Here is a 26,512-nt window from a genome sequence, read left to right as displayed (position 1 = left end):
GAGAAAAATAGAGAATCGATTGGAGCAGGGCGATGCCCAACCGACAATAGAGTGACATAAAAAATAAATCAAATAAAAACGAGTTTAACAAACCAGATTTGCTATACCAAAAGCTTGAGAAGCTTGAGCAAGCTTTTTCTCATTGTTTCGATGAGGTTTTTACCTGGAGCACGGATTCGTAGAGCCCACTCTCAGCAGGGTTATTTGAATATCATATTTCACGATGATGTACGCTCGACGACCTTTTCGAGCTGGACCTCTCACGTTGCAGCTCCGTTCTCCGTCGTCGCCTCTTTCTTCTCCTCGTCATAAATTCCTCAAGTTTCTCAGTCGCCGAAAACGCATTTCGTTGCATCGACAATTCGCATTTTCGCCTCCACCCAAGTGCGTACTCCATATTTGTCGCTCATACTTATCAGCTATTTTCTTACATTCTCCTGCATTAGTTCCTACCAAGTCTATGAGACATCGATCGTAAATACGCGATTGATAATTATTGAAATAAAATAAAAAAAAAAAAAGAAAAAAGAAAAAAAATGAAGAAAGCATTAATCGCTGGTGATGCAGTTGCTTCGAAAAAAAAATTATTTCCGACTCCGTTGAGAGCAATATCGAAACGATAATCGAGTCAGTTATTGAGGAAACTTGAGTATGTTTAGATTTTTTGGCAGCCGGTAGAAATTCGTTTAAAAAAGGCAAAATTCGACGTCTCATTTTTTGTAATGCTGCGAATCATGATTTCGATTGGTCCGAGTCTTCGATTATTCATTCGAGATTCGTGGTCATAAATTTGGGGTCCGGCCTGAATAACTTCGCTCAAAGTAACCTGGTAAAATAACCATGAAGAAAATAATCACCGAATAATAATCGTCATCTAAAAAGAAACTTTAAGCTTGTAATTACTTAATATTTGTAATTATGGAAAATAATTGAAATGTTCATTTGAAATATTGATTGCGAATAAATATGAAACCCTATGCGGGATTTTCACAGCTAGATTCGAAATGCTTGATCATTAATTCATTGTTTATTGTTTTTAACATCTCGAGATGTCTCGAGAACACCCACCCTGCAATTTTTTTACCTTCGTATTAGTAGGTTCGTGTGTGTGTTTTTGTTTAGGTTTTTGCGTATGTTTGTTTTTGTTTGTTTGCTTAGGTTTGTGTCCAAGTGTCTATTTTTCTCTGTTTGTTTGTTTCCTCGTTCGTTTGTTGGTTATTTTACCAGGTTATTTTGAGCGAGGTAATTTAGGATGGGAAGCGTAAATTTTCTCGAGTTCATAAATTCGCGACTAGCGAAAATCCCACGTAAATGGTAAGTAAAGCAGAAAGTATTGGCGAAACGAGTATTATTTGAATGGTTTCGTTATCTCGAGCTCGAAGCGGCTTGGCAAGGAAAAAATAAGGAAGCGAGGGTTAAACAGGACCATTTTGGGGTTTGTAGAGAGATGAAAATAGAGACAGGAAGAAGAGATTATCGGCGGTGAGTTGGTTGAAGGTTAGCGGGCAGGTAAGTGGACGAGAGTGTGCCGTCAGAACGTACCTCTGGGAGGGAAGAGCGGCGCGGCGTTCAAGTTCCTTCGAAAGTGCCACAAAACACGAGGGACGCGAGGAGGAGCGTCGAGGAGCGTGGGCAGGTGGGAAAAAGGAAGGGTGAAGGAGAAGTAAATACTTGGAAGATAAGGGAACGCGAGCGCACGCGGAGAAGCGAGGGAGATGCTTCGGGGGGAACGAGAAAATTAGCACAGCACGATCAGAGCCGGCGATGAAATGAATAATAAAAAAACTTTTATTTGTCACATTTTATGGTTGATTGGCGAAGGTAAGCTGGGAATGGAGCCAAAGTGCGAGATTATCGTCGGGATATTTAGCGACAAATTCGACTGCGGAAAACTAACCGTTGTCTAATAATATAGTGCGTGTTGAACCAAACAAAAGTGTATAATTGACGCTTTCATCGATTTTATTCCATTTTATTAACTTTTCGCTTTCCATTCCATTATTTCATTAAATTCATCGTCTTTTATCGTCACTCGGACGTTCGTACGATTATATTTGTTTTCACTCTTGAACGTGCACGCACGTATTCGGAATGTTTCTCGCACGATTGGTAAGTAGCGACGGTCTCGTTGTACTATCGATAAGGGAAGAGTGGTTTGCGCGAACCTTTCTCAACGATTTATCCTCCCCTTTCCTGCAAAATCAAGGTAACTCGGTTAATTCACCCTCCCCATGGTCCCTCTCATTAAATACTCAATCGAACGGCTACTCTCTGACCATATTTTATGGCTCTATCTACTGTGCTCTCAGAAAATATTATTGGTAGTACGAATTAGTAAATCGAATATACGATGAAGCATTCCACAGGTCGGTTCGGTCGAGTCACGACCCTAACCATTTATTTTTTATCCCCTTCGTCATTATTCTCTCTTGCGCGCATTAATATTTGTTGGAAAGATGAAAAAAGAAGCGACGGATATCGACGGACGGCGACAAACCCGATGCATTTTCATTATTGAGTCTGACGATCGATACTCGTAACGAAGCATCGTCTCTAAGATCACTGATCAAATTACTTCAACTGATAACTGAAATTTTTCAATCGCAGGAGCGACGGAGAAGCCGATCAAAATTGTACCTTCAAATTTTTCCGCCCAAGTTGAAAATTCACACAAACTTTCTCGTTCCTTCCCGAATAAAGGTGCAAAACTATCGTAAAAACAGCGGACATCGACTCGAAAATATTCGGAGCAAATGCAACTAAATCGTCAACAAATGGTTAGGGTCGCTGCGCCTCGATCCGGTCTAATCTCGATTCCCACATTGATGTACACGTCTAAGTAGATGTTTTAGTTTGGGTATTAATCCGTAAATGCATGTGTGTGTGTGTGTACAGTCTAAACCGAATAACACTATATATTGATCACTACACGCGCGGTACAACGCTAAGTTTGTTACGAAACTACTTTTTGCTAAACACACGCCAACACATTCATTTTCATTGTTATTTCTCTGCCGCAATATTCATTTCCGATGTGACATCGGCGAGGGTCTTCTAACAGACATACGTTGTTACAGGCCTACACTAAACATTCAAACCTTCTAATAAATATCCATTGACGATCGTTCGATTAATTATTAATGGTGCGAGTTAGTTTGGATTAATGAAAGTGATTAATATAAAATTGGTCATTTTGTTGAATAAACGAAAAAGCGATGCACAAATATATGTAATTTATGATATATTGTTACATAGAATTTGTTAAAAAAAGCCACTACATGAGCACAAACAATATATAGAAGAATCGCAGAATTGGAAGCGTATATGGTGGAAATATATGATCATTCAAATGTACGAATATAATTATTGACTTTGACGAGAGTTTCACTCCAACAATAATGTGATACGCAGTGTTATAATTCCCTCAAATCCCGTAATTCGAGGGTCGATTTAATGAACTGGCTCTCAACATTTTGACGAAATAATTCATCGCCACGGGGGCGCGCGAGAGAACGTGGCATTTGAAAACTGATCTCTGCGGCTGGTGGAACGAGAGGAAAAGAGGACGCGACGCGTGTGCGCGCGTGTCTGTGATAATAATCGGTCAAACACGAAATGCTGTTTCGTAAAACGTTCGCTCGACGGAAAAACTAGTTTAGCAGATCGGAGCGGACCTCTCGCTTGAATAGCGGTAAGGGAATTCGGATCACTCAGTCAAATTACGACGCTGCCAGTGACAATGAAGCTGCGCGCTAGTCGGTAAAGAGACCTTCCGACAACACACGCGACAACCTGCCCCCGACGCTCTGCTTTATCCGGCGCTAGACTTATCGACGGGGCGACCGACCGGGAGACTTCAATTTCGTGCCCATTGTTGTCGCGGATGAAAAGGGGGTGTTTTTGAAACTGGAAGCTCGTAACTTCGTTGGATAAAGGAGGGAGATTCGTAGCTGGATTTTCGGTCGAATTTAACATTCTATAAATGTGTCCGATGATGACATCGATCACTTTGTTTACGGAGTTTGGGAGCTCGGAAACTGGATTTTATTGTTATGTTTCGCGGCATTTGTATCGCCCGGAATCTCTCATTGTGGCATATACGCATGAGGCTATTACGATTTTTATTCGTTCGAGATCAGAGTCGTGGCCGGGGGGAGTATCACGAAGATCGATTTTCAGCGTTGCTTCGTACCAGTTACTGGCCCGTTCACGACACTTTTATGGCATCCCGTTTCGGGGGGGTTACGATGACGCACGGCGGCGGGCTCCGAAATGATGCGAAGCACAAGAAACGCCGAGTAAAACGCTCGAGATAAGAACGCGTGCGGCGGAAGAGCGGATGGAGTAACTGGAAAAAGCTCCCTCGTCGCTCAATGTGACGAGAGGCCAGGTACGGATCGATCAAGCTCCATGAAGGTGGAATCGATGCGAGGCTCGCACGCAGCAAGTTGGGATAAGGAAAAATATAATCGGGAAGGGGGAAGGAGAAAAATAAAATGCGAGAGAAGAAATAAACGCGTATCGATTGACTTACGTATAGAACCGAAATTCATAGTCGCGAGTCGGCTCCCTGTCAAAAGACACGGAAGACCGTAAAAGCCATAAAGCCTTGTGAGACTCGCGCATATCGCGTGGCGATCATTGCAACTTTTCTGTCTGCTTGACGGGGGAGCATCGATACTCGCTCGTTTTCATCCTTTTTCGTAACTTCATTTTACGTTGCACTGAGAAAAAAAAAATCGGTGTGACAACTCAATGTTTTTAGTTGATATTTTTGTTGATTGATCTAACCAACATCGGCTTGGGAATAATAAGAAATGGTTCGTTTGTCCGAATCACTGAATTTTTGTTTATGTGCATTAACTAAACGAGTCAAATCAAATATTTTGTTCGAAAAACTCGAAAGGTTTGTTTATTTCTACTTAATTCACATACACTTTTATTTGAATGTCAAGTACCGAAGCATCTAAACGGTTCTGTTGAGAATTATTAATATTTTGTAAATCGAATCGTATATACTGGTCGGTTCAATACAACCCAAAATTTGTTGAAATGTATTATTATATTGGCCAACACGATTTGTGGATAATAACAAATAATTTTGACAGTCGGATTTTTTCTTCGTGTGGCTTAACCAAAGCTTATCGGTGACGAACCAAATCAGTCGTCTTGACAAATGTCTACCTCGAAATAAGAGTTCAGTATATTTTAAATAATTTTGTTAATTCAGCTGCAGGTTTGCTGACCACGACACGATCTACGGAGATTCGATATACAACTATTTTACGTAGCAGCAAAATACGACGTTAGAGTAACCCAAGTATCGTCCCATAACCCTTAATTCCGTTAATCCAAATCGCTGTCTATTTGAACTAAATATTTCAGTGAAATTGAACATTTTTCAAGTGTTTCAACCAAATTTTATTCTCAGTGTGATCGTTATATTCACGTTTTATTGTGTACCGTTCGACTCATTGCTTTTTCTCGTGTCGTTTCTCCGTTTGTGCAAGAATTCAATGCTCGTGGGTTAAACGTTATCGCATCATCAAGCTCCGAGCTCACATTTCCTTTCCTTTTCCTCTTCGATCGAGCAAGGCTGCGCTGATTATTCATAAATTTTCAACAGAACGTCGTTTAGTCCATAAGCCAACAGGGTGAATGAAAAAAACGAGTAACACAATAAAACACCGAGGGAAACATTATTTGAGCGTGAACCGAAGAGGTTTTTCATTAAAGCGCGGTTTCAAGAGCGTTTGGAAAATCAAAGGGAATTTCAGAAGGTAGACGAGCCAGGGGCGAGAGGAACAAGAGAGGCACGCTGAAGAGGTGCGCTGCTGGATCCACGGGAGATGCTTTTACCTCTCGTTGTAGGTCAGTTTGGTCCGATGGTCCGCGATGTCGACGCGTGCGTCAGTATATACCAAGACTGACCGAGTGTAGATGCAGCGGTTTATACAATCAAACGCTTGCCCGCAAAGCGCAGAGGATGCAAGAGCGCGAGAGAGAGAGAAAGAGAGAGAATTTCGGTTTCCTCTCATTCGGGACTGTACCCACAGCCGAGCAATTTCTCGGAGTATTGTTCCCGTGACGAAGGAGCGTCTTCCATCATATTTGACGTTTCATCAACATTGTTACGCTAAAAACGAGTCTCCCAATGTTTCGTGAGCGTTAATCGACGATTTCGTTTCGTTTGAAAGCCCGGATACTCCGACTACCTGTAGAGGAAGGACCTTTCGAAGGAGTTTCGATCCAGAGTGGCCAGGAGGGCCAGCAAGAATTGATGAAACACGAGAAAAAGGGAAAAACCACATAGACGCATATTTATAGAGTTTGCATGGGTGAATGAGAATCGGACAAGGGTAAAAAGCACACGCTCCTGAGTAGCGCCGCTGCGGCGAGAGGCGAGCGCGGGGACCTCCGCTCTGGAGCTCCGCACGGTGGTGCCATCTGCACCAGTTAGTGAGAAGCTCGTCTTAAAAATCATTCCCTGTGGATCAATACTCGGGACGGATGGCCAGACGACGCCGTCACCGTCGAGCTTGTACAGAGCGCGCCAGAACATGTATGCTTTCGAGAGTCACTCAGCTTATTGCGCCCGCTTTTGTCATCTTCTCTTTCCCCTCCCGACTCCTCTCGTTAACCGCTTCGCAGTCTTTCATTTGCTTGAACAACGCGCGTGTGTTGAAAACGATAAAGGAAAAGGGGCTTCGATGTGAACTCGATGCTCCTACCTTGTCGGCCGGTTCCGGAGGATCCGCAGGGAAACCTTCCAAACGATACGATCCCGTCGAGGTGTAGGATGACGCAAGGGTGTCGCTTCGCGGTTTAAAGTTAGAAAAATACCGGCCAACCACGCATCTCGAGCAGAACGAGGAAGACCCGCTCGTTCAGTTTGACCCCTCGAATAATCGACGAGCTAAGTTAGATGGAAGCTGAGAGAGAGAGAGAGAGAGAGAGAGAGAGAGAGTCGGAGGGCGGAGGGGAGAGGAGCTGAACCAATTCGAGGGGTTTCCCGAGGCTTGAGCCCCTCGCTTGTGCGGCTTCTGCTAATAACATAATTCGATTTGGAGATACGCGCGTGGGGCTGCTTCGTGCTCGATATGCGCGCATTCCACCGGATTGCGACTCCGCGAACAACATTTATGCTGGGATTTCCTTTTTCTCGTATTTCCTGTGAGCATTTGTTGCGCGCTTCTAATTATCTGGAGACGAAAACGAGCGCGAAGGGATTTAACGCGAGTTCAGCAGGGTCGAATTAACCTTGCCGAGCAGGTCAGAGTGGTTTTAAAAAATGCGAATAATTCGCGACCCGTGGCGTCGCCATCGATGCGTATTTTAGCACGAAAATTCGAGGCCTACCTTAATAACCTGCGAGAATGTTTCGTGTCAATAAATATCGTTCCATTGGAGTTTAAATCTCGTAATTACGTCGCAGCATTGGTTTGTGGTTACGGTTCAATGAAAATTGTCATCTCCGCCCTGGGATTCGAGGCTGCGAGCTCTCGGGCCACGCACAGGCGTTATTTTAATTACGAACTCGCAGGAGGACGAAGCGAGTACAAGTATTTTCCTTTTTACTTCTCCATTCTCATTTTCAAAGGGAAGAGGAGAACGAGGTTGCGGTAGAGGGGAAAAGAAAATTGAAATTTCGCGGACCGTACGAACGATTCGTCGTTTCGCACAGCTCACAGGCGCCCGCTTCCCATTTTTATTTCACCTACCTCGAGTCCAAGTCGCGCTCGCCGATGCGCGAGTCTTTTTTCCTCGAAGAAAAGAAATATCAGGAGGGCAGAAAATGATGAAAAAAGGTGAAAAAGCGTGCGGCGGGGCAGGAGGAGATGACGAGAAAGCTGGAGGATTGAGAACGAAGAAAAGGAGACGAGAAAATTGAAAACACCGCGACGAGAGTGCATGGGGCTGGGATGTTTTGGTGCGACCAAGAGATGGCTGAAGCGAGCTAATCCCAAGCTCGTTGGGAAAGCGGAGCAACATCGTTTGATCTCTCGCGACGGGCTTACCTCGCGTACCCCTCCCCCTCCCGCGCCAGCGTTTTTTCTCATTCGGGCGCCTTTCCTCTCTATCTTTCTACTCGTAATCTTCTCGGGCCGCGTGCCTTTTTCTCTCCGTCACTCAAGCACATCGCCCCGTGGAGTTTTCTCCTGCCCCGCGCGCACCGACCAAAGCGATCCGTGAGATCGTGAGATGCTTTCCCCCCACCCCTCCGTGACGATGATGAAACAATGCACGCTTCGAGAGAATACACGAGGAAAGCTCCCACGAGCTAAAAGGGTTCTGGGGAACGCTCTCTTCGAGGAATCTTGCGGCTGAGGACTCGCACTGTGCGAATATTCAACACGAATAAACCGAAGGCCGTGGACTTGAATAATTCCACGCCTCATGTATCAGTACTTTCACGTATCGAACGAGAATCTATGAATTATTTGTTTCTCAGACACGTGAATTCTGATTGACAAATGCTTTACGAGCGTAACGCCCTGCGCGGTAATCCACGAGAGAGTCTTAACGGAAATGGCGAGCGGGCGGGGTGCATGAATAAGGAAAAGGAGCGAATGGGATCCTTGATGCGTCGGTGGTCAGCAGCGATCCCTCGAGACACGCTCGAGCCAGGAGCAGGCGTTGTGCCCCCTCGTGTTTGCTTTCGATCCTGTCGAGACGTACGTCACACCCCGCCGTCTCGGGAACGATCGCATTTGAATGTGAACGGTGTGAGAAACTGGGGGAAAAATTCTAGCTCAAATGTGAAATCGCGCGTGTACGCTGCTCTCGTATTCGAGTTCTTTTAATTGCATTTTCCAAATAACGCCGTAAACGAGTTATCCGAGGGACGAGTCGACCACGATTTTCAGCTGTGATTCAAACTAGTTATCCAACGAGTCAGTTTCGTACGCGAAATGCTCCGTGGCGCGTCCGGACTTTTCGGAGAGAGAGAGAGAGAGAGAGAGAGAGAGAGAGAGAGAGAGAGAGAGAGAGAGAAAATACGGCTCGTCGTAAGCGGCTTACCCGAAGAGCAACGTCGAGCTGCTGACCTCGGGAATCCTCTCCGCCGTACTCTCTACTGTGAGTTGCAAATATTCTACGCTACGAACGACGAAACCGCTCCTCCTCGCTGGTACATCACCGCCGCATTACTCGACAAACATCCAAGTTGCTGCTGCTCACTCTCCGTCAACTTGCCGTCTCTTATTCTTGTACTCGACTTCACAACTGATGCTGCTGCTGCTGCTTCTTTTCGCCAACGAGCCAACTTAATCCTCGAAATACCCTTTCAGGACTCTCTGCACATATTCGCGAGTTCATTCGCGAATTCACAGGCACTTAACCGAGAAATTCTTTTCACTTTTCTGGTTATTTTATCGATAAGATTGCAGGGCTGCTCGTTACAAAGTTGGATGGATGATCGAGCGGAAAAGCGATTCGGTTTGTTCAACGAAATCCTCTAATTCAATTTACTTTGCTCAATCCTAATGTTAGCCTTGTCCGAGGTACCAAAAATAGACTGTGACTAATGGAGATAATAATTGGGACGCAGTTGAACGAGCCTCCAAATGTTTGACGTTCTTGAATGAGCGGAAAAATATCTTTCACGATTTTCACCATGCCGGGAAGGGGGCCAAGCAAACTTTGATTGAGTCAACCAAGTTTTTCCCTCGCTGCAAACGTCTTGAAATTTCGAGCTAAATATTCTCGTCCGAAAAACTCAATTTTCGTTGTTTCCAAATAAAGTTTCGTTACAACAAACGAAACTTCGTTGAAATATTCGAAATTCGTTGTCTCGATGGAATTACTTTGGGGCTTACGTTCAACATGATATTTTTCAATATTTCGTTAAAAACTGGTTTTTTATATGCGCGTGAAAATTTACTCCAAAGCTTGCAGCTGCACTCTCAGGCTCCTTTATCCGAGTCTTTATTTTCTAACGCTCGAGTTTCGTGGTTCAATGGTCCGAGGGATTTATCGTCAGCTAATTATACGACTGGCCTTCCGCGTAATTGAGTTATAGTTGGAAAGAAAACAGTCGTAGGGTTGCATCGGATCGTCGCAAGGTTTTTGTCCCTCGCGGAATAAATAACGTCGATAGAATTGAGTTTGAGGCTGGCGAACGGGTTAAGTACAGTAATTGGGACAAATTGAACAAATCCGTAATTCGAGAAAGTCGAATTGTCTGTTCTACAAGTTACGCTGATACGTTTCGGAGATTAAACGAGACGAGGGGGAATCAAGAGAGCGGGAGACATTTTCTCAGTCGGAATTGGCCCCGAGGGAGAAATCTATCCTGCTGGCATAGGGGCAGTGGCGGGGAAGGCAGGGGGCATCACCTTTGGTTCGTCGATAGGAAAACTCCCGATTTCTGCTTCGCCTCTCCGGTGCCATCCGGAAATAGAGTCGTCGCGAATCGAACGGCGTATTTCCCGAACTTTGAAGCTCGGATTTCCGACAACGCGCTGTGGATATCTCAGCAGCTTGTAACGCGACTCTGCACTTGTCGTCTCGGTAATACGTAACGTCTCTTTCGGTAGAAGGAACGCGAAACGAGAACTCGTAGATTCGCGTGATACAAACAATCGACGGAAAAAATGGCGTCGTTAAACTGCCTTTCCGAATCGCTTCGAATCTCGTATTCGAAAGGAACATGCCAAGGAAATAATCTCGTTTCGCCTTAACCGAGAGTCAAGCGCGTGGAAAAAGTCAAAATTCTGTTGAAAACCCGAAGGGAAACAAAACACGAGTTGAATCCTGTGACAAAGACGAGATTTCCTCGTTTTATAGCGCGGATATAGAAAACCCGGAGTCCATATTCTCGAGTATATATTTATATGCGCTTTTGTCGATCGCTTCTCCTCCAAGTGTGTGTTCCGCGCACGTACACGTGCAAATTTAGCTGCGAATGTGCACGCCACTCAACGGCACACACACGCCAAGAAAAAGCCTCACGATTTTTCTCACGTCGCGGTTGCCTCCACGAGAGAACCTCGCGCGCGCGAAATATTCTCCATAAATAATTCATACCGGTTAAGAAAAGTCTAGTTTGAACGAGAGATTTCGCATCTACGGCATATTTTTTTCTCTCTCTCTCTTTTACGACTCGTGAATTATTCGCCGATATATGGACGAAAGTGTTACAAAGCAAAAAAAAAAACTTTGCGTGTCAAATGTGAATATTGACGTTCATCGGTCTGCGTTATTTGGAGCATTGGACGAGAAATTAGGAAAACATTTTTTTTTAAATCTCATTTATGACGTCAAAAATACAGTCGTAGGAAAATTTTTCTATCAAAGTTCTTTTTTCATCGAAATACAAAATGTTGTACAAGCTGAAGGTTAATTGACAGATTTAGTGAGCCCGTAAACCTCATTTTATTACATATTGTAAAAAAAAGCGAAGAGAAACAGAACATTTGAATAACCGGACATCGAAATTTTATGAATATTAATAGCCGTTTTCCAAAAGACTAAATTAAAAAGAATAGATCGTAAAAAATCAATGAAAACCACAACGCTGAAGTTTGCAACGTCGGAGTCCAACGAAATTAGCGAAAATAACATTTGTAACTCATCAATTATTTCACGAATCATTCGTGTGGACTGGAAAACCACGAATTGTAAATTAGGCAGGTAACAGAATTGGAGAATTACTGGAATTATTAGAATTTTCCAATATCATTTCGTTGGCCTCCAACGTTGCAAGCTTCAGCATCATGTTAAGGAGGGTGGATCGCGACGATACAATGTTGCCATGCTAAACCATGTTAAATACATGAAAAATTTCAAAATTATAAGAATTTCATAAAATTTGGTAAATGTATTCTTTAAAAGGATATAAAAAATACAAATTTTTTTAGATTTTTCTACCACATAGCTCTCGAGTAATTGAACACTAAAGTTCACGTGTATAAGCATAGAGTTTACATATATACAGTTACACATTTCGTGCATAAAACTTCAATTTAACGCTCAATTATTCGATAACCATGTGATAAAAGAATTTGAAAAAAAAATTGTATTTGTATACTCGATGCCAAAGAATGTTATCACCAAATTTGATAAAATTCTGGTTATTTTGATTTCGTGATCCACCCTCCTTAAACCCTAATTTTACGAGGCGGATATGAAATACGAAAATTCCAGTGTGCGAAGATTTCGTTCGGCCGAAAACGTAATTATTCGTATTTCGTTGTTGATTGCAGTTGAAGCGAAAGCACGAATGGAAGCCAGCGATCCATTTGGACAACCGTTACAGACTGATGAGAAATGAAAAGATGCTGGACGCGAATGGCAACGTTACGGACCAGATCGGCGTAGACGAGAACATGACCCGGAAGCTCGGAGATGCTCCATCGTAAGCCGGCGACGCCAGCTCATTCATCAAACATCCCCAGACAATAATTCATTGGAAATCATTCAATAAATCTACTTTCCTTCTTCTTCGCTCAATAATTAATCATAACTGAAAAGATCGATTGAAAAATATCCGGAGAAGACGAACTTGTGCACCGACAGGAAGTTCGAAAATTTCAAAGTGCAGACATTAACGGCGCAGCACTTGCGTTACGCGTCGTCGTGAATGGAGTCTCGAGCAACGGAGGAGGAAGACAGTGGGTTCTCTTGTTCTCAGACACTGTAAAATCTTTTGTCGGTTCGTCCAAGGCTCCATTTTCCTCAGCCACTTGGGTCGAACATGACCTCGTTCATGTCGCATGCATCAGCGACTCGTTGATGCATGATTATCCAAATATTCCTGCGTTGCGTTAGAACGAGCAATTATCCGAAGTGGGCGTTTAATCATCGCTGGAGATCGTCCCTAAGAAATAACTCGCGGCTCCCGCATCGAAATTCCGTCGGAATCCAACTTCGTCGCCCAGTAAATAAGAAAAGGGGGTGAAAAAACTGGACACGAATGAGAGGAGAAAAAAATTCACGACACTGAAGTTGGCAGCGTTGGAGTCCAACGAAGTGAACAGATAAAAACATTATTTGTAATGCACCATTCTTTATTTCACGAAGCGTCGGTGCGAGTTGAGAAACTACGAGTTGAAAATTCGCCAGGAAACGAAATTGGAGAATCACTGGAATCATTGGAGAGTTACTTCGTTTCGTTGGACTTGAACGTTGCAAAGTTCAGTGTCATCGTTTTCCTCACTCCACCGGAAAATAGATCGAACAAGGGTTGCAAGTAACGCGATGCAGTTAAGGAAGTTGAGGCATTAGAATGAAAATGGTGTCATCGCTTTTAAACGAATTGCATCTTATAAAGTGAAGTGTAAAAAAAATCAGTTAAATTTTCAGACAGTTTGGGAGCGTCGTTGCTGAGAAAAATCAATAACAATTTGGGCGAAATTTCCGTTAAAAATGATGCCAAAAATATGAAATTTTTTGGGCAACATGAGCAAGGTTTGCCGAATAATGTCAATTTTTTCAGATTTATTAGGAGATTTGCTGAGATCATATTAATAACAATCTGTTTCTCGTGCACTTTTTGAGGCTAGGATCGTCACCGTTCGTTTTTTCGACCGAGCTTTCACCAGTTTATCGTCTTTTTTTTCCCAACTCTTCTTTAAGAGTATGGATCAGTCGACTAACCTCACTTGGAATTTTTGAAATTGAAATTCTCTGACACGGTTTGACCGATTAAAAAAAGGCTCTGTCAGCCTACGAAGAACGATGGCAAAAATCGACTGACAGAGCCTTTTTTTAATCGGTCAAACTGTGTCAAAGAATTTTGATTTCGAAATTTGCAGCTATCTCTCTCGCACTCACGGTTGCGATATACCGACTGATCCATCCTCTTAAAGTGTATAAAACATTGCCAAACTGTAAACTGACCTAACTTTTGAAAGGTACGGGTCATAACTTTTGGGTAAAAAAATGACTGTACAGCCTCGACTTCCTTGAAGAGTAGCATCGAAGGTTGACAAAAAGCAATGAAAACAACGTGTACAAGGTGGTTCGTTGAGAGAGAGAGAGGAAGTGGTGGAAATCCGGAGATCAAAGAGACAGAGAGGCGTGCAAGCTAATGATAATATTATAGAAGCGATTAAGGGTTTCCTCGTAGCCGGAGCCAGGTGCGCCGTTCCGAGGCTGCTCGGACGACGACGTATATCGGATCGTTGTGGCTCATATTGTTGTGCCGGGTTGTCCCACAGGCTTGTCGTGTATTATATTATGGAATTACGGACATGGTAGTAGTAGTAGCAGCAGCAGCAGGAGTATTGAGACTGCGAGGTTGAATCGTCGAGGAGCAAAGCAAGGGGAAGCGACGAGGGCGCACAGGAGAGACAGGACAATAAGGACGGCAGCTGCTGGTTCGATCGCCTCGTGCCGGAATATCGTCGTGCGTTGTACAGACCCTGTGCGTCGTCCTGACTGGCGTAGGCGCGTACGTGTAAGCCTTAAATATACGTGGGACGAAGCCTGGCACTGAGTGTGGCCAAAATGGCACGATGCTATAGCTCAAAGTCCGGGAGTAGTCACGAGACTGACGAGCAAGTCGTCGTTGGGGGTTTTATGACTAACTTTTCTTCTCACGCATCGTCAATCGATTTGCGACCTCGTCACCGGTTACAAACTGATCACATCCTGAAACGTAACCGAGGGCCGGAGTAAATGGAGAGCGGGGAATATCGGAGCGGGAGTTTGGTCGCCCGTTACGAGGAGAGTCGTCGCAGGCTCCTTCTAGCTTCAAAATCGATTCGGTAGGTCGAAAATTCGGTGCACGGAGCTTCGAATATGACGAAATTCTTGATCTCGGGTGGTGAAATTTCTCATTGGTACTGCGGCTGCGCGGATACTCTGGGAAGAATTTTTCTTTCGAATTATTTCGAACCGCGCGCGCGCACCGCGACGGAATTGGAAACGCGTGCAAAGAATTTTCGGTGCGATGGCGCTTCGATATCAATCTGATAAAATTCTCAACGACTTTACAATCGAGCTGTTAAAGCTGATCGTTGGAAATTGTCGCTGTTTTTACGGTCGCCGTCAAGCAGCACGCCCAGCTCCGATATTGTATCTCGCAGCAGCATTGACGCTCCCCCCGTTTGTTCAATAACGAGAAAATCCCGATTAATTGGAAGCTCGAACGACGAACAAATTGCTGGAATTCTCGAAAGCACTTTGCACTGTACCTGCATGCGTGCATGGATGCGCCCGAGAAAGGAATTTTCACAAACGCTACAGTACGAGGGTACTGCTCGTGCTGCAGGACAGATTGAGGGATGGATGGAATGCTGCATGTGAGAGGATACAAGGACCGTAAAGCACGTGCGAGTGTTGCTCGCTCGTTGTGAAGATATTCGCCGAACGTTCGTCGTCGTAAAGTCGGCGTTGATGCACCGTTGGTCACTTTTACTCTCGCGCGCACACACGGCGCTGTTCGCAATTACGTTCGACGATGGTCAGCTCCGAGCGTCCCCGTCTCCACCGGCAGTTACTTCTCTCGATATCATCGGCGCCGCCGCAGCGCGGGGAAGAAACAATTTTCATTTCGTAACACGCCGGACCCGAAAGTGTGTGTGTGTGGGGGGGGGGGGGGGATTCGAGTATAAAAGCGAGTTTCCCCGCAGCGTTGTACGCAATTGGGAGGAAAACGCCTGCCAGGAAGCAAAGCCTCGCGTAGGCAGATGAAAAAAGCTCGAAAAACACGAAGATTAAGAGTTCACGCGTTAAAATTCTAGTCGCAGATCTACAAGCGTACAGGCAAGTATGCAAACAACTTGAGAATGAAATGGAGTCGAGTGGACGAACGAGAAAGCGGCAAGAACGCCAAGGAAAAAAAACAGGACTGAGCTCCGACGCGGCGGAGCAAAGGGAGATCGCGTTGTCTACGAGCCCGGGAGAGGCGGAGAAGGCGAAGGACGAAGAGCGTTTCAAGGGTGGCGAGAGCGAGACGCTCCCAGTTTCCCTCGACCGCCTGCTCTGTCGTAACTGTGTTTGTGCGTACGTTTTTTTCGCGTGGCTTATCCTCGGGCTTTTCAGACTCGTGCGCGCGATGAGGTACATTCTGCAGGGAAATTTGATAGGAGGCTTTCCATTTTTTTCAACGTCTTGGGAAGCCTCGCTGTCTTTTAGCACGTTCCAGCCTCGGAGTCTCTCGATTTCTTTCGAAATTGTTAAATCCTGTTGAGATTAAATCCTACGTTTGAAGAAGCTTGGGAGACTTCAATCGTGGCTTTTTAACCGGAAAACTGTCTTTTCCGTGGAGTATTTTCGACGAGCTTTTTCCTTTCTTACCGAAGAGCTGCGAGCACAAATGAGGAGAGCGCTAATTAGCAGCGGACTCCTCCCCGTTCGGGCATTATCGTTCGCTTTTTTAACCAGCTGCAAATAAAATCATCCGCGCTTTATCTCGAGACGGTTCGGCCCGCTGCTCCTCATTCGCACCGCTGTGTGTACACACAGCGGATTCCCTTCGAATGTGGACACAAAAGCCTCGCGAAACATTTCCGTCTGCGAGGATGCGCACGCTTGCGGCTCCCCCGCGCGCCCCGCGACGACGAACGGAGAATAACAAAAAGGCAAGTGACACTGTAAGAATCTCATCTGGTCTCGTAAGCGTGAATGAAGGAAGCCGAGCGATTTATGAATACGCGAGACGACGCGGACTCCTCATTCGAGCTTTCATAAACCACCTTACAAAAAGAGAAACTCTTCGTGCAGCCCCCGAGAACACGAGAATACTCGATGGAGAAATTCTATTTGGACTACCCCCTTTTTTCAAATTCATCCGACCGTTTTTTTACTTTTTTCATTAAGAATTTACGTAATTGGACGATTCCCGATTTATGACTAAAAGAACTGCAATTAATAAAACTAACTCGGCCGGAATTCAAGCTCTGCTTAACCAACGAAGAGTCCTTTCGTTATACGACGCTGAAGTTTGCCTGGATTTCAACGAAATAAACGAAAAAAACATCTGCGATTCATCAATTTTTATTTCACGGAGTATTGGTGCAGGCTGAAAAACGAAGAATTGTAAATTCTACGGAGAATTAAATTGGAGAATTACTGGAATTATTGGATGGTTTTTTACATCATTTCGTTGGAATCCAACGCTGCAAACTTCGACGTCATCCTTTCGTTTCACTGGACCTTCCCATTCATTTTTAAATTCAATGAGAAGACGAGTAAAAATCTATTATTTACTGAGATTTTCAGAAAAATTTTCTTCTCCATACCCAGCGAGAACGAATTTTACACCATAAAACACTAGAAAGTAGACCCTTAATTTGCCTGAGTTTTCCAGCATAAAACTGTTAACAGTAAACACGATAATACAGCGAATCCTCATCAGGATTACCTAAACCACCATAAAATTGTTCAAGTCAAATGAACTTTAAATACTTCGAATCATTGATGAATTCCAAACATTTTCCCTGTACCAACTGCAATAAAACTGCGTAAATTTTCCAACCTGCTCTGGAATTTGATCTGCACCTACTCACTTATTTACGAACCGATGACGGAAGCTACCACAATCCATTCGATGATTATATTGAAGATAAAAAACGTAAATTCTGTCCGAAATGTATTTGGCTCGTCAGTTTGAATGACGCTGAAGTTTGCAACGTTGGAGTCCAACGAAATGATTTAAAAAATCCCTCCAATAATTCGAGTAATTCTCCAATTTCATTTCCTGTCGAATTCGCAATTCGTAGTTTTTCAATCTGCACTGATACTTCGTTAAGTCAAAAATTGGTGAACTACAAATGTTTTTTTCGTTCATTTCGTTGGACTCCAACTTCAGCGTCGTCAGTTTGACGGATTGGAATAATCGTCCACTGGAAAATTTTTTATGGATGATGTCGATCTTTTTTTTTCGTGTGCACATTTATTAAATTTTTCATCATAGGAACGATCATTTTCAAAAAGACACACAGAAACTTTGAATTAAAATTTTCCATTGTACCGTTCGACTTGTTTTCTTTTTCATTGCCTCGAATTTATATAATAAATTGTAATGCTGTACGTATCTGGGATGGAATTTTATTTTTTTCAATTTTCAAGCGCGATTTTAGGATATTTATTTCTCACGTTTTATTTAAATTTTTTTTTCCACTCCTCTCATTTGTATTTTTTTAAATATGTTTTTTCATAATTCGTGAATTTTTTTTCGCATTGCGTCGAAATTATTTACAGTTGGTTTAATAATCTTTTTATCAAAATTTTCTACATTTTTCGTGATAAAATAAGGAAACGAGGAGAAGAATGAACGTGCTCGTCCCAGCCTTTTGTTCCCTAGAGAAATTTTCGAGGTTTTTTCTTTTTTTCAATATTACTTTTATTCCTTGATCGTTCACTCATCTATGAATGATGAAAATTTGCGAATTTCCGTTGCCTGCTCACTGTGATTCTTAGCTTAATCGTTTCCGCCGTCCCTGCTCATACCGTAAGCGCACTTTTTGTGATCTGAATCGGCAATGAAGATTGGTCAGTCGGATGATGGAATTTCGTCGATCGAGCATCAATTTCTACGGATTAATTTCCCCCCTGATAAGATGATGAAATCTGGCTCGAGCGTTTGGGAAATTCTCCCACCCGAAGAAGCAACGTTCCAAGGGATTTTTCGTCGGCCCCCAACGCGTCTGGCCACAACGAAAACTATCGATCCTCCACACGAATGTAGTTTCTTCATGAGGAATCTGCTTTCTCGGAAAATATTTGCTCGCACGCATCGAAGGAGATGGGGGAAAGAGGAAAAGCCGGGGCATAAGAGTGGACGCGGGTCGTAGGTGATCGCGTCGAGAGGCACACCGCGTTGAGCGATTGCATAGCCCCGTGTCGCGGCTATTTCGGTCGAGGCGACGTTAAGGGTAAGTAGTGTCTTGGAGAGCATGTAAGTATCGGTGGTGCTTCGAGTTATTTTAGTATCTTATCCGGCGAGTACGTACTCGGGGCTTCGCTGTTCCTCATCGTCGTTAAATTTACCTTTTTTTATCTTTTCCACTTATTCGCGCGGGGCAACCGGGGTTTGGGCCATTAATCTGTCGCGAGAGGGAAAGGGCGAGCTCGATCTTCTGCTTCCTATTCGACAGCCGATGCAGATTCGAACGGTCGAGGAGCGCGAAAACTTTTCGTTTGCCCGATATTCCGGAAGCGAAGGATTTTTCGTGCCGCTGTGGAGACGGCTCGGAGGAAAGCAACGGGGGAAAGAGACGGGCCTGCGACAGCCGATCGCCCCGGCACAGCTGTTCACTGCACCTGGCTACTGCGCGAGGCTTTTTTCGCCCCGAATTTTGCGTCGGGCCCGAGGCCTCGTCAGGCGTGGCACGAGCCGTCTGGTGGTGGCGACGGCGGCCGGGAGGCGCAGCAGCCAGGTACGCTTGTGGCGAGCGTAAACTCGTTGGGGAAAAACGAGCTGTTTTGTCAACGAGTAATGATGACCGGGGGTTTCCCGAAGCGGGAAACCTCGGAGCTCGGGTCTCGTGGGTTCGATGTATCGACGGTGTTTGCGAGGGACATCGGGGTCTTGGAAATGGCGCACGTAAATTACTCGAGCTGGGATATTATTTCAAGAGCCGGGGGGAAAGACGGGCGCTCCGAGCCCTCGTTTCGAGCTCCGCTGCGCGCTGCTTTTCTTCCGCGAGCCTGCGGTCGATCAGCAGCGAAAATGTCGGGCTCAAGTGCTCCCCGCGATTCTTATCGATGGCGAGCCTGTGTGAGCCGTAACTTGAGTTGCGTTTTCAGAAGGAATAACGCTCGTCATAAAAACGGAAAAAGCATCGGTCGAAATGACCTTTTCGTCGTGCCATATGCGATCCGAGGCCTCAGCGAAAAGAAATTGTTCGCGGGCGAAATCTTCGCGGTTCACGGCAATCGTGGTCAAATTATTCAACGATAGAATTGAGCCGCGTTCATCGGACAATGAAAACGCGTACGCGGTGGAGTGAGAAAGCAGCGGAGAAGGCGCGCGGCGGCCCGAGGACGAGCAGGCGATCGGGATAAAAGCAGGTAGCGAAAGAAACGACGAGACAATTGGAACGAGAGGGCATCGCGTGCGTGGTTCCAAGGAACGCGCGCGCGTTGTTGTTGCTCGTGTCAGCACTGTTTGCGAAATCGATGATAGAAGGAGGGAGCGAGAACTTGCATTGGCAACGTCAGCCCGGTGGGATGCTTCCGCATGGAAATCGCCAACGCCGCTCTCCAACTATACTGCCAATTCGAGGAACGATTTTTTCGCGGTTCCTCGCCGACCTTCCCGACACTCGGGCGCCTCGATTCCGACACGAGAAGCGAGCGAGCCGCGAGAATCTCTCCGAATTCGTTCGGACCGCCCCGTATAAGGTGGGTGGATTGAGAATGCACGAGAAAAAAGTGGCACGCCCGAGGTAAACGGATGCCGGCCTTGAGTGCGAGTTCGCTCCGTGGAGCACACGCAGACCAGTGGATCGGCATGGGCGTACGAAATGCAGCATCGAACCCTTCTGCCATCCGAGTTAACCTTCGCGAAAACTTATTCTCGCGTTAATTTCCATCCACGGTTCTTATCCGACCGGAAAAATGAAGCTTCAGCCGCACCAACGAATTTTCTCATCGTTCCAACGTTGATCGCAGCGGTGAAAATATTTCATGAAAATTCATTCCCGGAGCTAGATCCTCGTGCGTCGAACTAGTGCAAGTGAAAATGAGAGAAAAATTGAGTCAACCTTTCGTCGAACTCCGGGCCAATTTCGGTACGTTACGAAAAATAATGAGAAAGAACGAAAACGAAAGTGGGGCTCGAGTGACGCTGCGAGCGTGAGACAGCCCCAAAAAATTCGAGTTTTGTGACGAAATTCCCACTCCTCGAGACTGGCTCGCTCGATTTACTTTCCGCAAAGGCCAACGGGAAGGAAAACATCGAGAAATGCCTTTTCATTATTGTTTTATTCATTTATTGAATCCAGTCCCTCGCGAGTGCTTCGAAAAGCCTTAAGGAAGTTGAGGCATTAGAATGAAAATGATATGTCATCGCTTTTAGACCGATTGCATCTTATAAAGTCAAGTGTAAAAAAAATCGCTTCAACTTTCAGACAGGTTGGGAGCGTCGTTGCTGAGAAAAATCAATAACAATTTGGGCCAAAAACACGTAATCTTATGGAAGTCAAGACGCATTCAGTGATTCAGTAAAAAATGATGCTAAAAATATGAAATATTTTTTTCGCAACTTGAGTAAGGCTTGCCGAATAATGTCAATTTTTTTTTTCAGATTTATTAGGAGATTTGCTGAGATTATATTAATAATAATCTGTTTCCCGTGCAGTTTTTTCAGGCTAGGATCGTCACCGTTCGTTTTTTGGACTGAGCTTTCACCAGTTTTTCGTCTTTTTTTTTCCCAACTCTTCTTCAAAGTGTATGCAACATTGCCAAACTGTAAACTGCCCTAACTTTTGAAAGGTGCAGGTCATAACTTTTGGGTTAAATAAATGACTGTACGGCCTCAATTTCCTTAAGGAGGGTCGATCGCGACGATACAATGTTGCCATGCTAAAGCATGTTAAAAATATGAAGAATTTCAAAATGATAAGAATTTCATAAAATTTGGTAAATGTATTCTTCAAGAGGATATAAAAAATAGAATTTCTTTTAGATTTTTCTACCACATAGCTCTCGAGTAATTGAACACTAAAGTTCACGCGTATGAGCATAGAGTTTACATGTATACAGTTATACATCTCGTGCATAAGAACTTTGATTCAACGCTCAATTGTTCGATAACCACGTGGTAAAAGAATTTGAAAAAAAATTGTATTTGTACGACGCTGAAGTTTGCAACGTTGGAGTCCAACGAAATGAAGGAAAAAAAACACTTGTAATTCACCGATTTATTTGACAAAGCATCGGTGTTGGTTGAAAAACCACGAGTTTGCAAATTCGGGAGGAAAGAAAATTGGAGAATTACTCGAATTATTGGAGAGTTTTTTTTTACATCATTTCGTTGGATTCCAACGTTGCAAACTTCAACGTCATGTATTTGTATACTCGATGGCAAAGAATTTTATCAACAAATTTGATAAAATTCTGATTATTTTGATCTCGTGATCCACCCTCCCCTTAAAACCGTGTCCGAGTACGGGAGAGTTTCCTTCGATGCTCGGGGACGTCGAGGCACTGCCGCGTCTGCGATCCGCGTGTGATTAACTCCTTCGCACAAGAAGATTGTGCAACGCTCCGAGAGAAGTATCAGTATATTTAGCCCCGACGTGCGGTTACCTTTCGAGGGGACTTATTCGTGGACGTAAAACCGGGAGTAACGAGCCGATATCGCGGGCGCTGGTATCAATTACTTTCTCGATCGACGGTAGAACAAATGCAGGATAAAAACGGAGTGCGGTGTCGACCGGTGTTTACGAGAGAGAAAAATAACTGCGAAAAATGCGGGCGAGTGTGAGAATCGGTAAAAAAGGGAGAGAAAGCTGCGGCGCGCACGGTTTCGCCTTCGACGATCCAGTCGCGATTGTCGAAGCGTCAATATTTCCCGGAGCTGACCGTATCGCGGGCAATTAACGCGGGCAGCGCTCACCGACGCTGCTCCCCGCCTCGCCCAGACGAGAAAATATCACTGCTCGTCGCATGCATCTCTCGAGATCGCTGAATTTCGAACCGACACTGCGAGAGAAAGCGTTCGTTTCGCGACAACGGTCTCGCTCGATCGACCGTGTCTCCCAATTGACACAGGATCGATGACTTTTCGAATTTTTCCCCGATAGTTCGCTGCGTCGCTCCTCCCTCCGTTGGAGCTTCGCGAATGAAGAAACAACGCGTTTATTCGAAACTAATGACGCTCGAAAGGAACCCTGGAAAAATGTTTTTCGCTCAATTTCTCGGTCGGTGGGCACCGAGCGCCAAAAATGCGGGAGAGAAAATGCCGAAATTCGTCTGCGGCGTTCGCCCCATCGAAATAAAGTCTCAGCCACGAGCGTTCTGCGCGCGAAGCCTTCGCCTCGATCGGTCGAGCGACGCGGAAGAATTTTTCTTTCGAAGATTCGAGGGTCGCGAGTGATCGATTCGCACCCTCAAGATTCGAGGGAACGTTGTAAATGACGCGAGACAAATAGTTTCAAAGTTTTCGATCGAAGCACGTACGAGCGATGTTTATTGGAATCCGGCGAGGTCACCAACGGAACGCGGAGCGACCACTTTCGTAGCCAAAAATCATTATCAGAGTCTAACAACAAGAACCAGACGAATTAGTTAGCGAAAAACAAAATGTGCAAAAAAGACCATCTAGTACATTTCGTCGATGAAGAAGCTGGTGAATAAAAACTGATTTTCCGCAGTACGATTCCTCGAAGCAAAGTTCATTAGCGTTAAAAACTCACGTGGCGTGATATAATTGCGCGAAGGAAGGGAGAGAAAAGCATGGAAAGCGACGATAAACAGTCTCGTTTGAGGATGGAGTCCCAGGAGAATTTCGTGACATCGAAAGGAGGAGAGAAGCAAAAAAAAACAATACGGAAATCGTCGAGAGTGCTCGTAAACGCGAAGCCGACGAAACAAAGTTTATTTACCAAGTTGAATTACCAGCTCGGTCTCTCGACTCTCCCCCTCCCTTTTCTTCCGTCTTAGAAACACTTTGCTGAATGTTCACACCTGTACGAACGACGCGATGATGCTTGAATCGTCAATTCTTAACCTCGACATTGGACGACGATTAAATACGTTGAAACAGCGAAACGAGGAAAAGTAAAAAATACGAGGAGTTCGATCGAAATAAGTTTTTCGTTTCCCCGTTCATACACCGCGAACGAGGAAGCTTTGTTCCTCGGTCTGACATAAATACACTGACACAAAAGTGTGAGAATAATCCGAGCACCGAAGCTCCGCGTATCCGCTTGGTGGGCCCCCTTGACGGGGCAGTTTAAAGGATACTCGACGGTGTGTCCCCCGGCGTTAATAATACATCAACCAACAAACCAGAGTTCAAACAAATACCGTATCAAACAACGAGTAACAAAAATAGTCGAAACAAGACAAAATAACAACTTTCGTACACGAGGAATTTCAGTCCATATCTCTCGACTTTCGTTTGATTTATTGACAGCCGCGATTTGCGGTTGAACGTCAAAGGGACATAAATTTAATGACAGGAGAGAAATGCTCCGTGTACGCAAATACACGCGCTCCTCGATTTTGTCAGGCTTCGTATTCATCGTTTTACTCTCGCGAAACAAACGAAACAAAGGAAAAAGGTGAAGAAAATATGATAAAAACAACATGGCGTCGACGGGTGACAAGATCGAGGCTCGCTGGAGGTTTTTGTTATTCGATAAATCGACAAAATCAAGGCAGTAAATACGTAAGTAAACGCAAAATATTGAAGCTTACCCAACCGCCGGAAAAGTCGTGTAGGGAAACATCCTCGGACACGCTATTATTCCAGTGTCTCGGGAGTAGAAGAGCGTATTCTTCTCGTCGCAAATTATTTTCGTTTTATATTATATTATCCTCGCGATATGTATGTATGCATGTAAATATATGTTGTAACGGCGGAAGACTCGTGTTTTTGTTGAAACTCGTCGACACTATTATTTTAAATCGTCGAAATGTAGTATTCACCAGGACGATCTTTGACGAATGTTGCGTATGAAAACGGTGTAACAAACGTACGGAGTTTAGGTTATAGACAGAGCACACTGTTATTCCGGTTTTTGCGAAGAGATGCACAGAGAAAACAAAGAAAAACACACACACGCACAGAGGCACACGCGCGCGCGATGTTGAGCAAGGAGACACCGGCCACTGTGAGCGGCGATGATCCTGGAAGAACTCGCTGCTTCTCTCGATCCTCTCTCTTTCTCGTCTCTTTCTCTCTCGTACTTTCCTCGAGTCTCGGAGCGGACCAGGTTCAAGGTTACACCGCCGTGGTGAGCGCGTTGTTGGCGGCGTTTTTCTCCCGCAACGGACTCGAGAAAGCCAATTTTACCGAGCGATAAACAATCTTGAGAATTACCTCTCGACTTTAATAATAAAAAAAGCAAAAGAGGAAAAACAATGGTAAAAAATTGATGCCGCGAGAGTCGGAGAGTATCCCACGAAATCAGTGAGAAACGTCAAGAAGGCAACCACCGCGTTAAACAGTCGCGACGAGACGAGAAACACACGTCGCTTTGCAGCCAGCGCCGGAGAATTGAGAGAGAGAGACGGAGACGGAGAGATCGAGGAGCGAAAGAGCGAGCGTATGCCAGTGGAGGGAGCACTGGGAGGGGGTGGGGGATGGTGCGCGCACACTCGATCAACGAATGGCGAACGAGGAGCTATAGAAACAGCACACTCTTGTATCGAAACAAAGAAACGCGTGTGCGCCAAATCTTAGTAAGTACGATAATATTTGCTTTAATTTTGCCAATTTGATATTCCTCCAGAGACACTATTTTTTAGTCAAATATATTATTTGGTTTTAAGCCCCCGTTCATTCAGCGTTGTGAATATGCGAGATTGCGATTGGACGACAATGATTCACCCTCTTTGGCAAGGGGAAATGGCACGTGTGTGATGAAGGTGAATGCGTGTCGGCTCACCGAGCGTCCCCTTTCGCTAAATCCTCTCGTACAAGACGACGCACAGCCAAAAGTTCTTTATTATTTTCAATGTTTAATTGTATAATTCGAGGAATATAAAAAATATATCGCGATAATTTTTTTCTTATCCTCGTATCGAATCGATTTAGTTTTTCTCTTTATGGGAAAACGTTTTATTTCGTTTGGTGAATACATACGAGGTGTATATAAACGGTGCAAGGACAAGATAATGAAAGAGAGAGAGAGAGAGAATAAAAGAGACGAGAGCAGCGTGTACACAGAGAGAGCGATACACGACGTCGAGTGAGCGTCGTCGTCTCTACTGGCGTTTGGTTCTCTCGATACTGTTCGCTCGTTCTCGTTGCTCTCGACGCTAGCTCGGGCGCACGGTTGCTACACACAGCTTGCCACTGCCGCTGCTCTCCTCGCAGTTATCCTTTTCTTTACCGAGAGAGAGAGAGAGAGAGAGCGAGAGCTCTCTCGCTCTCTCTCTGTTTCTATCTCTTTCTCCGGTGTGTCGGCGACGGGGCAGCTGTGCCGGTTTTCCGTGCGCGCTCTCCACCGCCCTATGTACATGAGCGAGCGAGGGCCGATGTTCTCCCCGGGAGAAGGGGTACGGAGAACCCGTACGCTGCCGCTGCCGCTCTGGAGAAGAGGGAGAAAGATACACTCCCACCCTGCATCGAAAACGCTCTTTCCTCGTTCGAGAGGGGAGAACCAGAGCGCTGGAGCGACGGAGAAAATACAGAAGAGCAAGAGAGAAAGAGCTCGAGTATCGGCACAGCCGCGGCGAGCGGTGGGGCGAGGGCGAGTTTGAAAGGGACTCGCAGCTCCACGGACGCGAACAAAGTATATACACGAACACGACTATAGTGTTGCGGAGGACGAGCGGCGAGCGCGACAGAGAAGGGTAGAGCAACGGCGGTAGCTACCGACTGCCGCGCCACGGCAGTCTCTCGTACTATCTCGTACCCTCCCGTGTATAAGAGCCTCGCACCGCC

At 45.0% G+C, this 26,512-nt stretch overlaps 2 protein-coding genes across 6 annotated transcripts in view; one reads left to right on the top strand and one right to left on the bottom strand.

Annotated features, from left to right (window-relative positions):
- LOC122406592 (uncharacterized) overlaps positions 1–12,602 on the top strand; it is a 49,601-nt gene extending 36,999 nt beyond the window's left edge. Inside the window, exon 2 of one of the 2 annotated variants that reach the window (XR_006260016.1) lies at positions 12,207–12,316. Coding sequence is in view for 1 of the 2 variants with exons in the window: in XM_043412128.1 (XP_043268063.1) it covers positions 12,207–12,362 (156 nt within the window). In the remaining variant the exon portion in view is untranslated. Of the gene's footprint in view, positions 1–12,206 lie in introns of both variants that reach the window. The other variant, XM_043412128.1, reaches the window with a different exon arrangement.
- Positions 1–25,933, bottom strand: part of msi (musashi) — a 44,990-nt gene extending 19,057 nt beyond the window's left edge. Inside the window, exons 1-2 of one of the 4 annotated variants that reach the window (XM_043412122.1) lie at positions 25,709–25,933; positions 24,319–24,626 (exon numbers count right to left, since the gene is read on the bottom strand). In XM_043412122.1, coding sequence (XP_043268057.1) covers positions 24,319–24,350 — 32 coding nt within the window. In that variant the 5' untranslated portion in view covers positions 24,351–24,626; positions 25,709–25,933. The other 3 variants (XM_043412121.1, XM_043412120.1, XM_043412124.1) reach the window with 3 other exon arrangements.
- Positions 25,934–26,512: the final 579 nt, after the last annotated feature.

This window comes from Venturia canescens, chromosome 2 (genome assembly GCF_019457755.1).
Source record: "Venturia canescens isolate UGA chromosome 2, ASM1945775v1, whole genome shotgun sequence".
NCBI classification, from domain to species: Eukaryota; Metazoa; Arthropoda; class Insecta; order Hymenoptera; family Ichneumonidae; genus Venturia; species Venturia canescens.
This window is presented reverse-complemented; position numbering and strand designations above follow the sequence as displayed.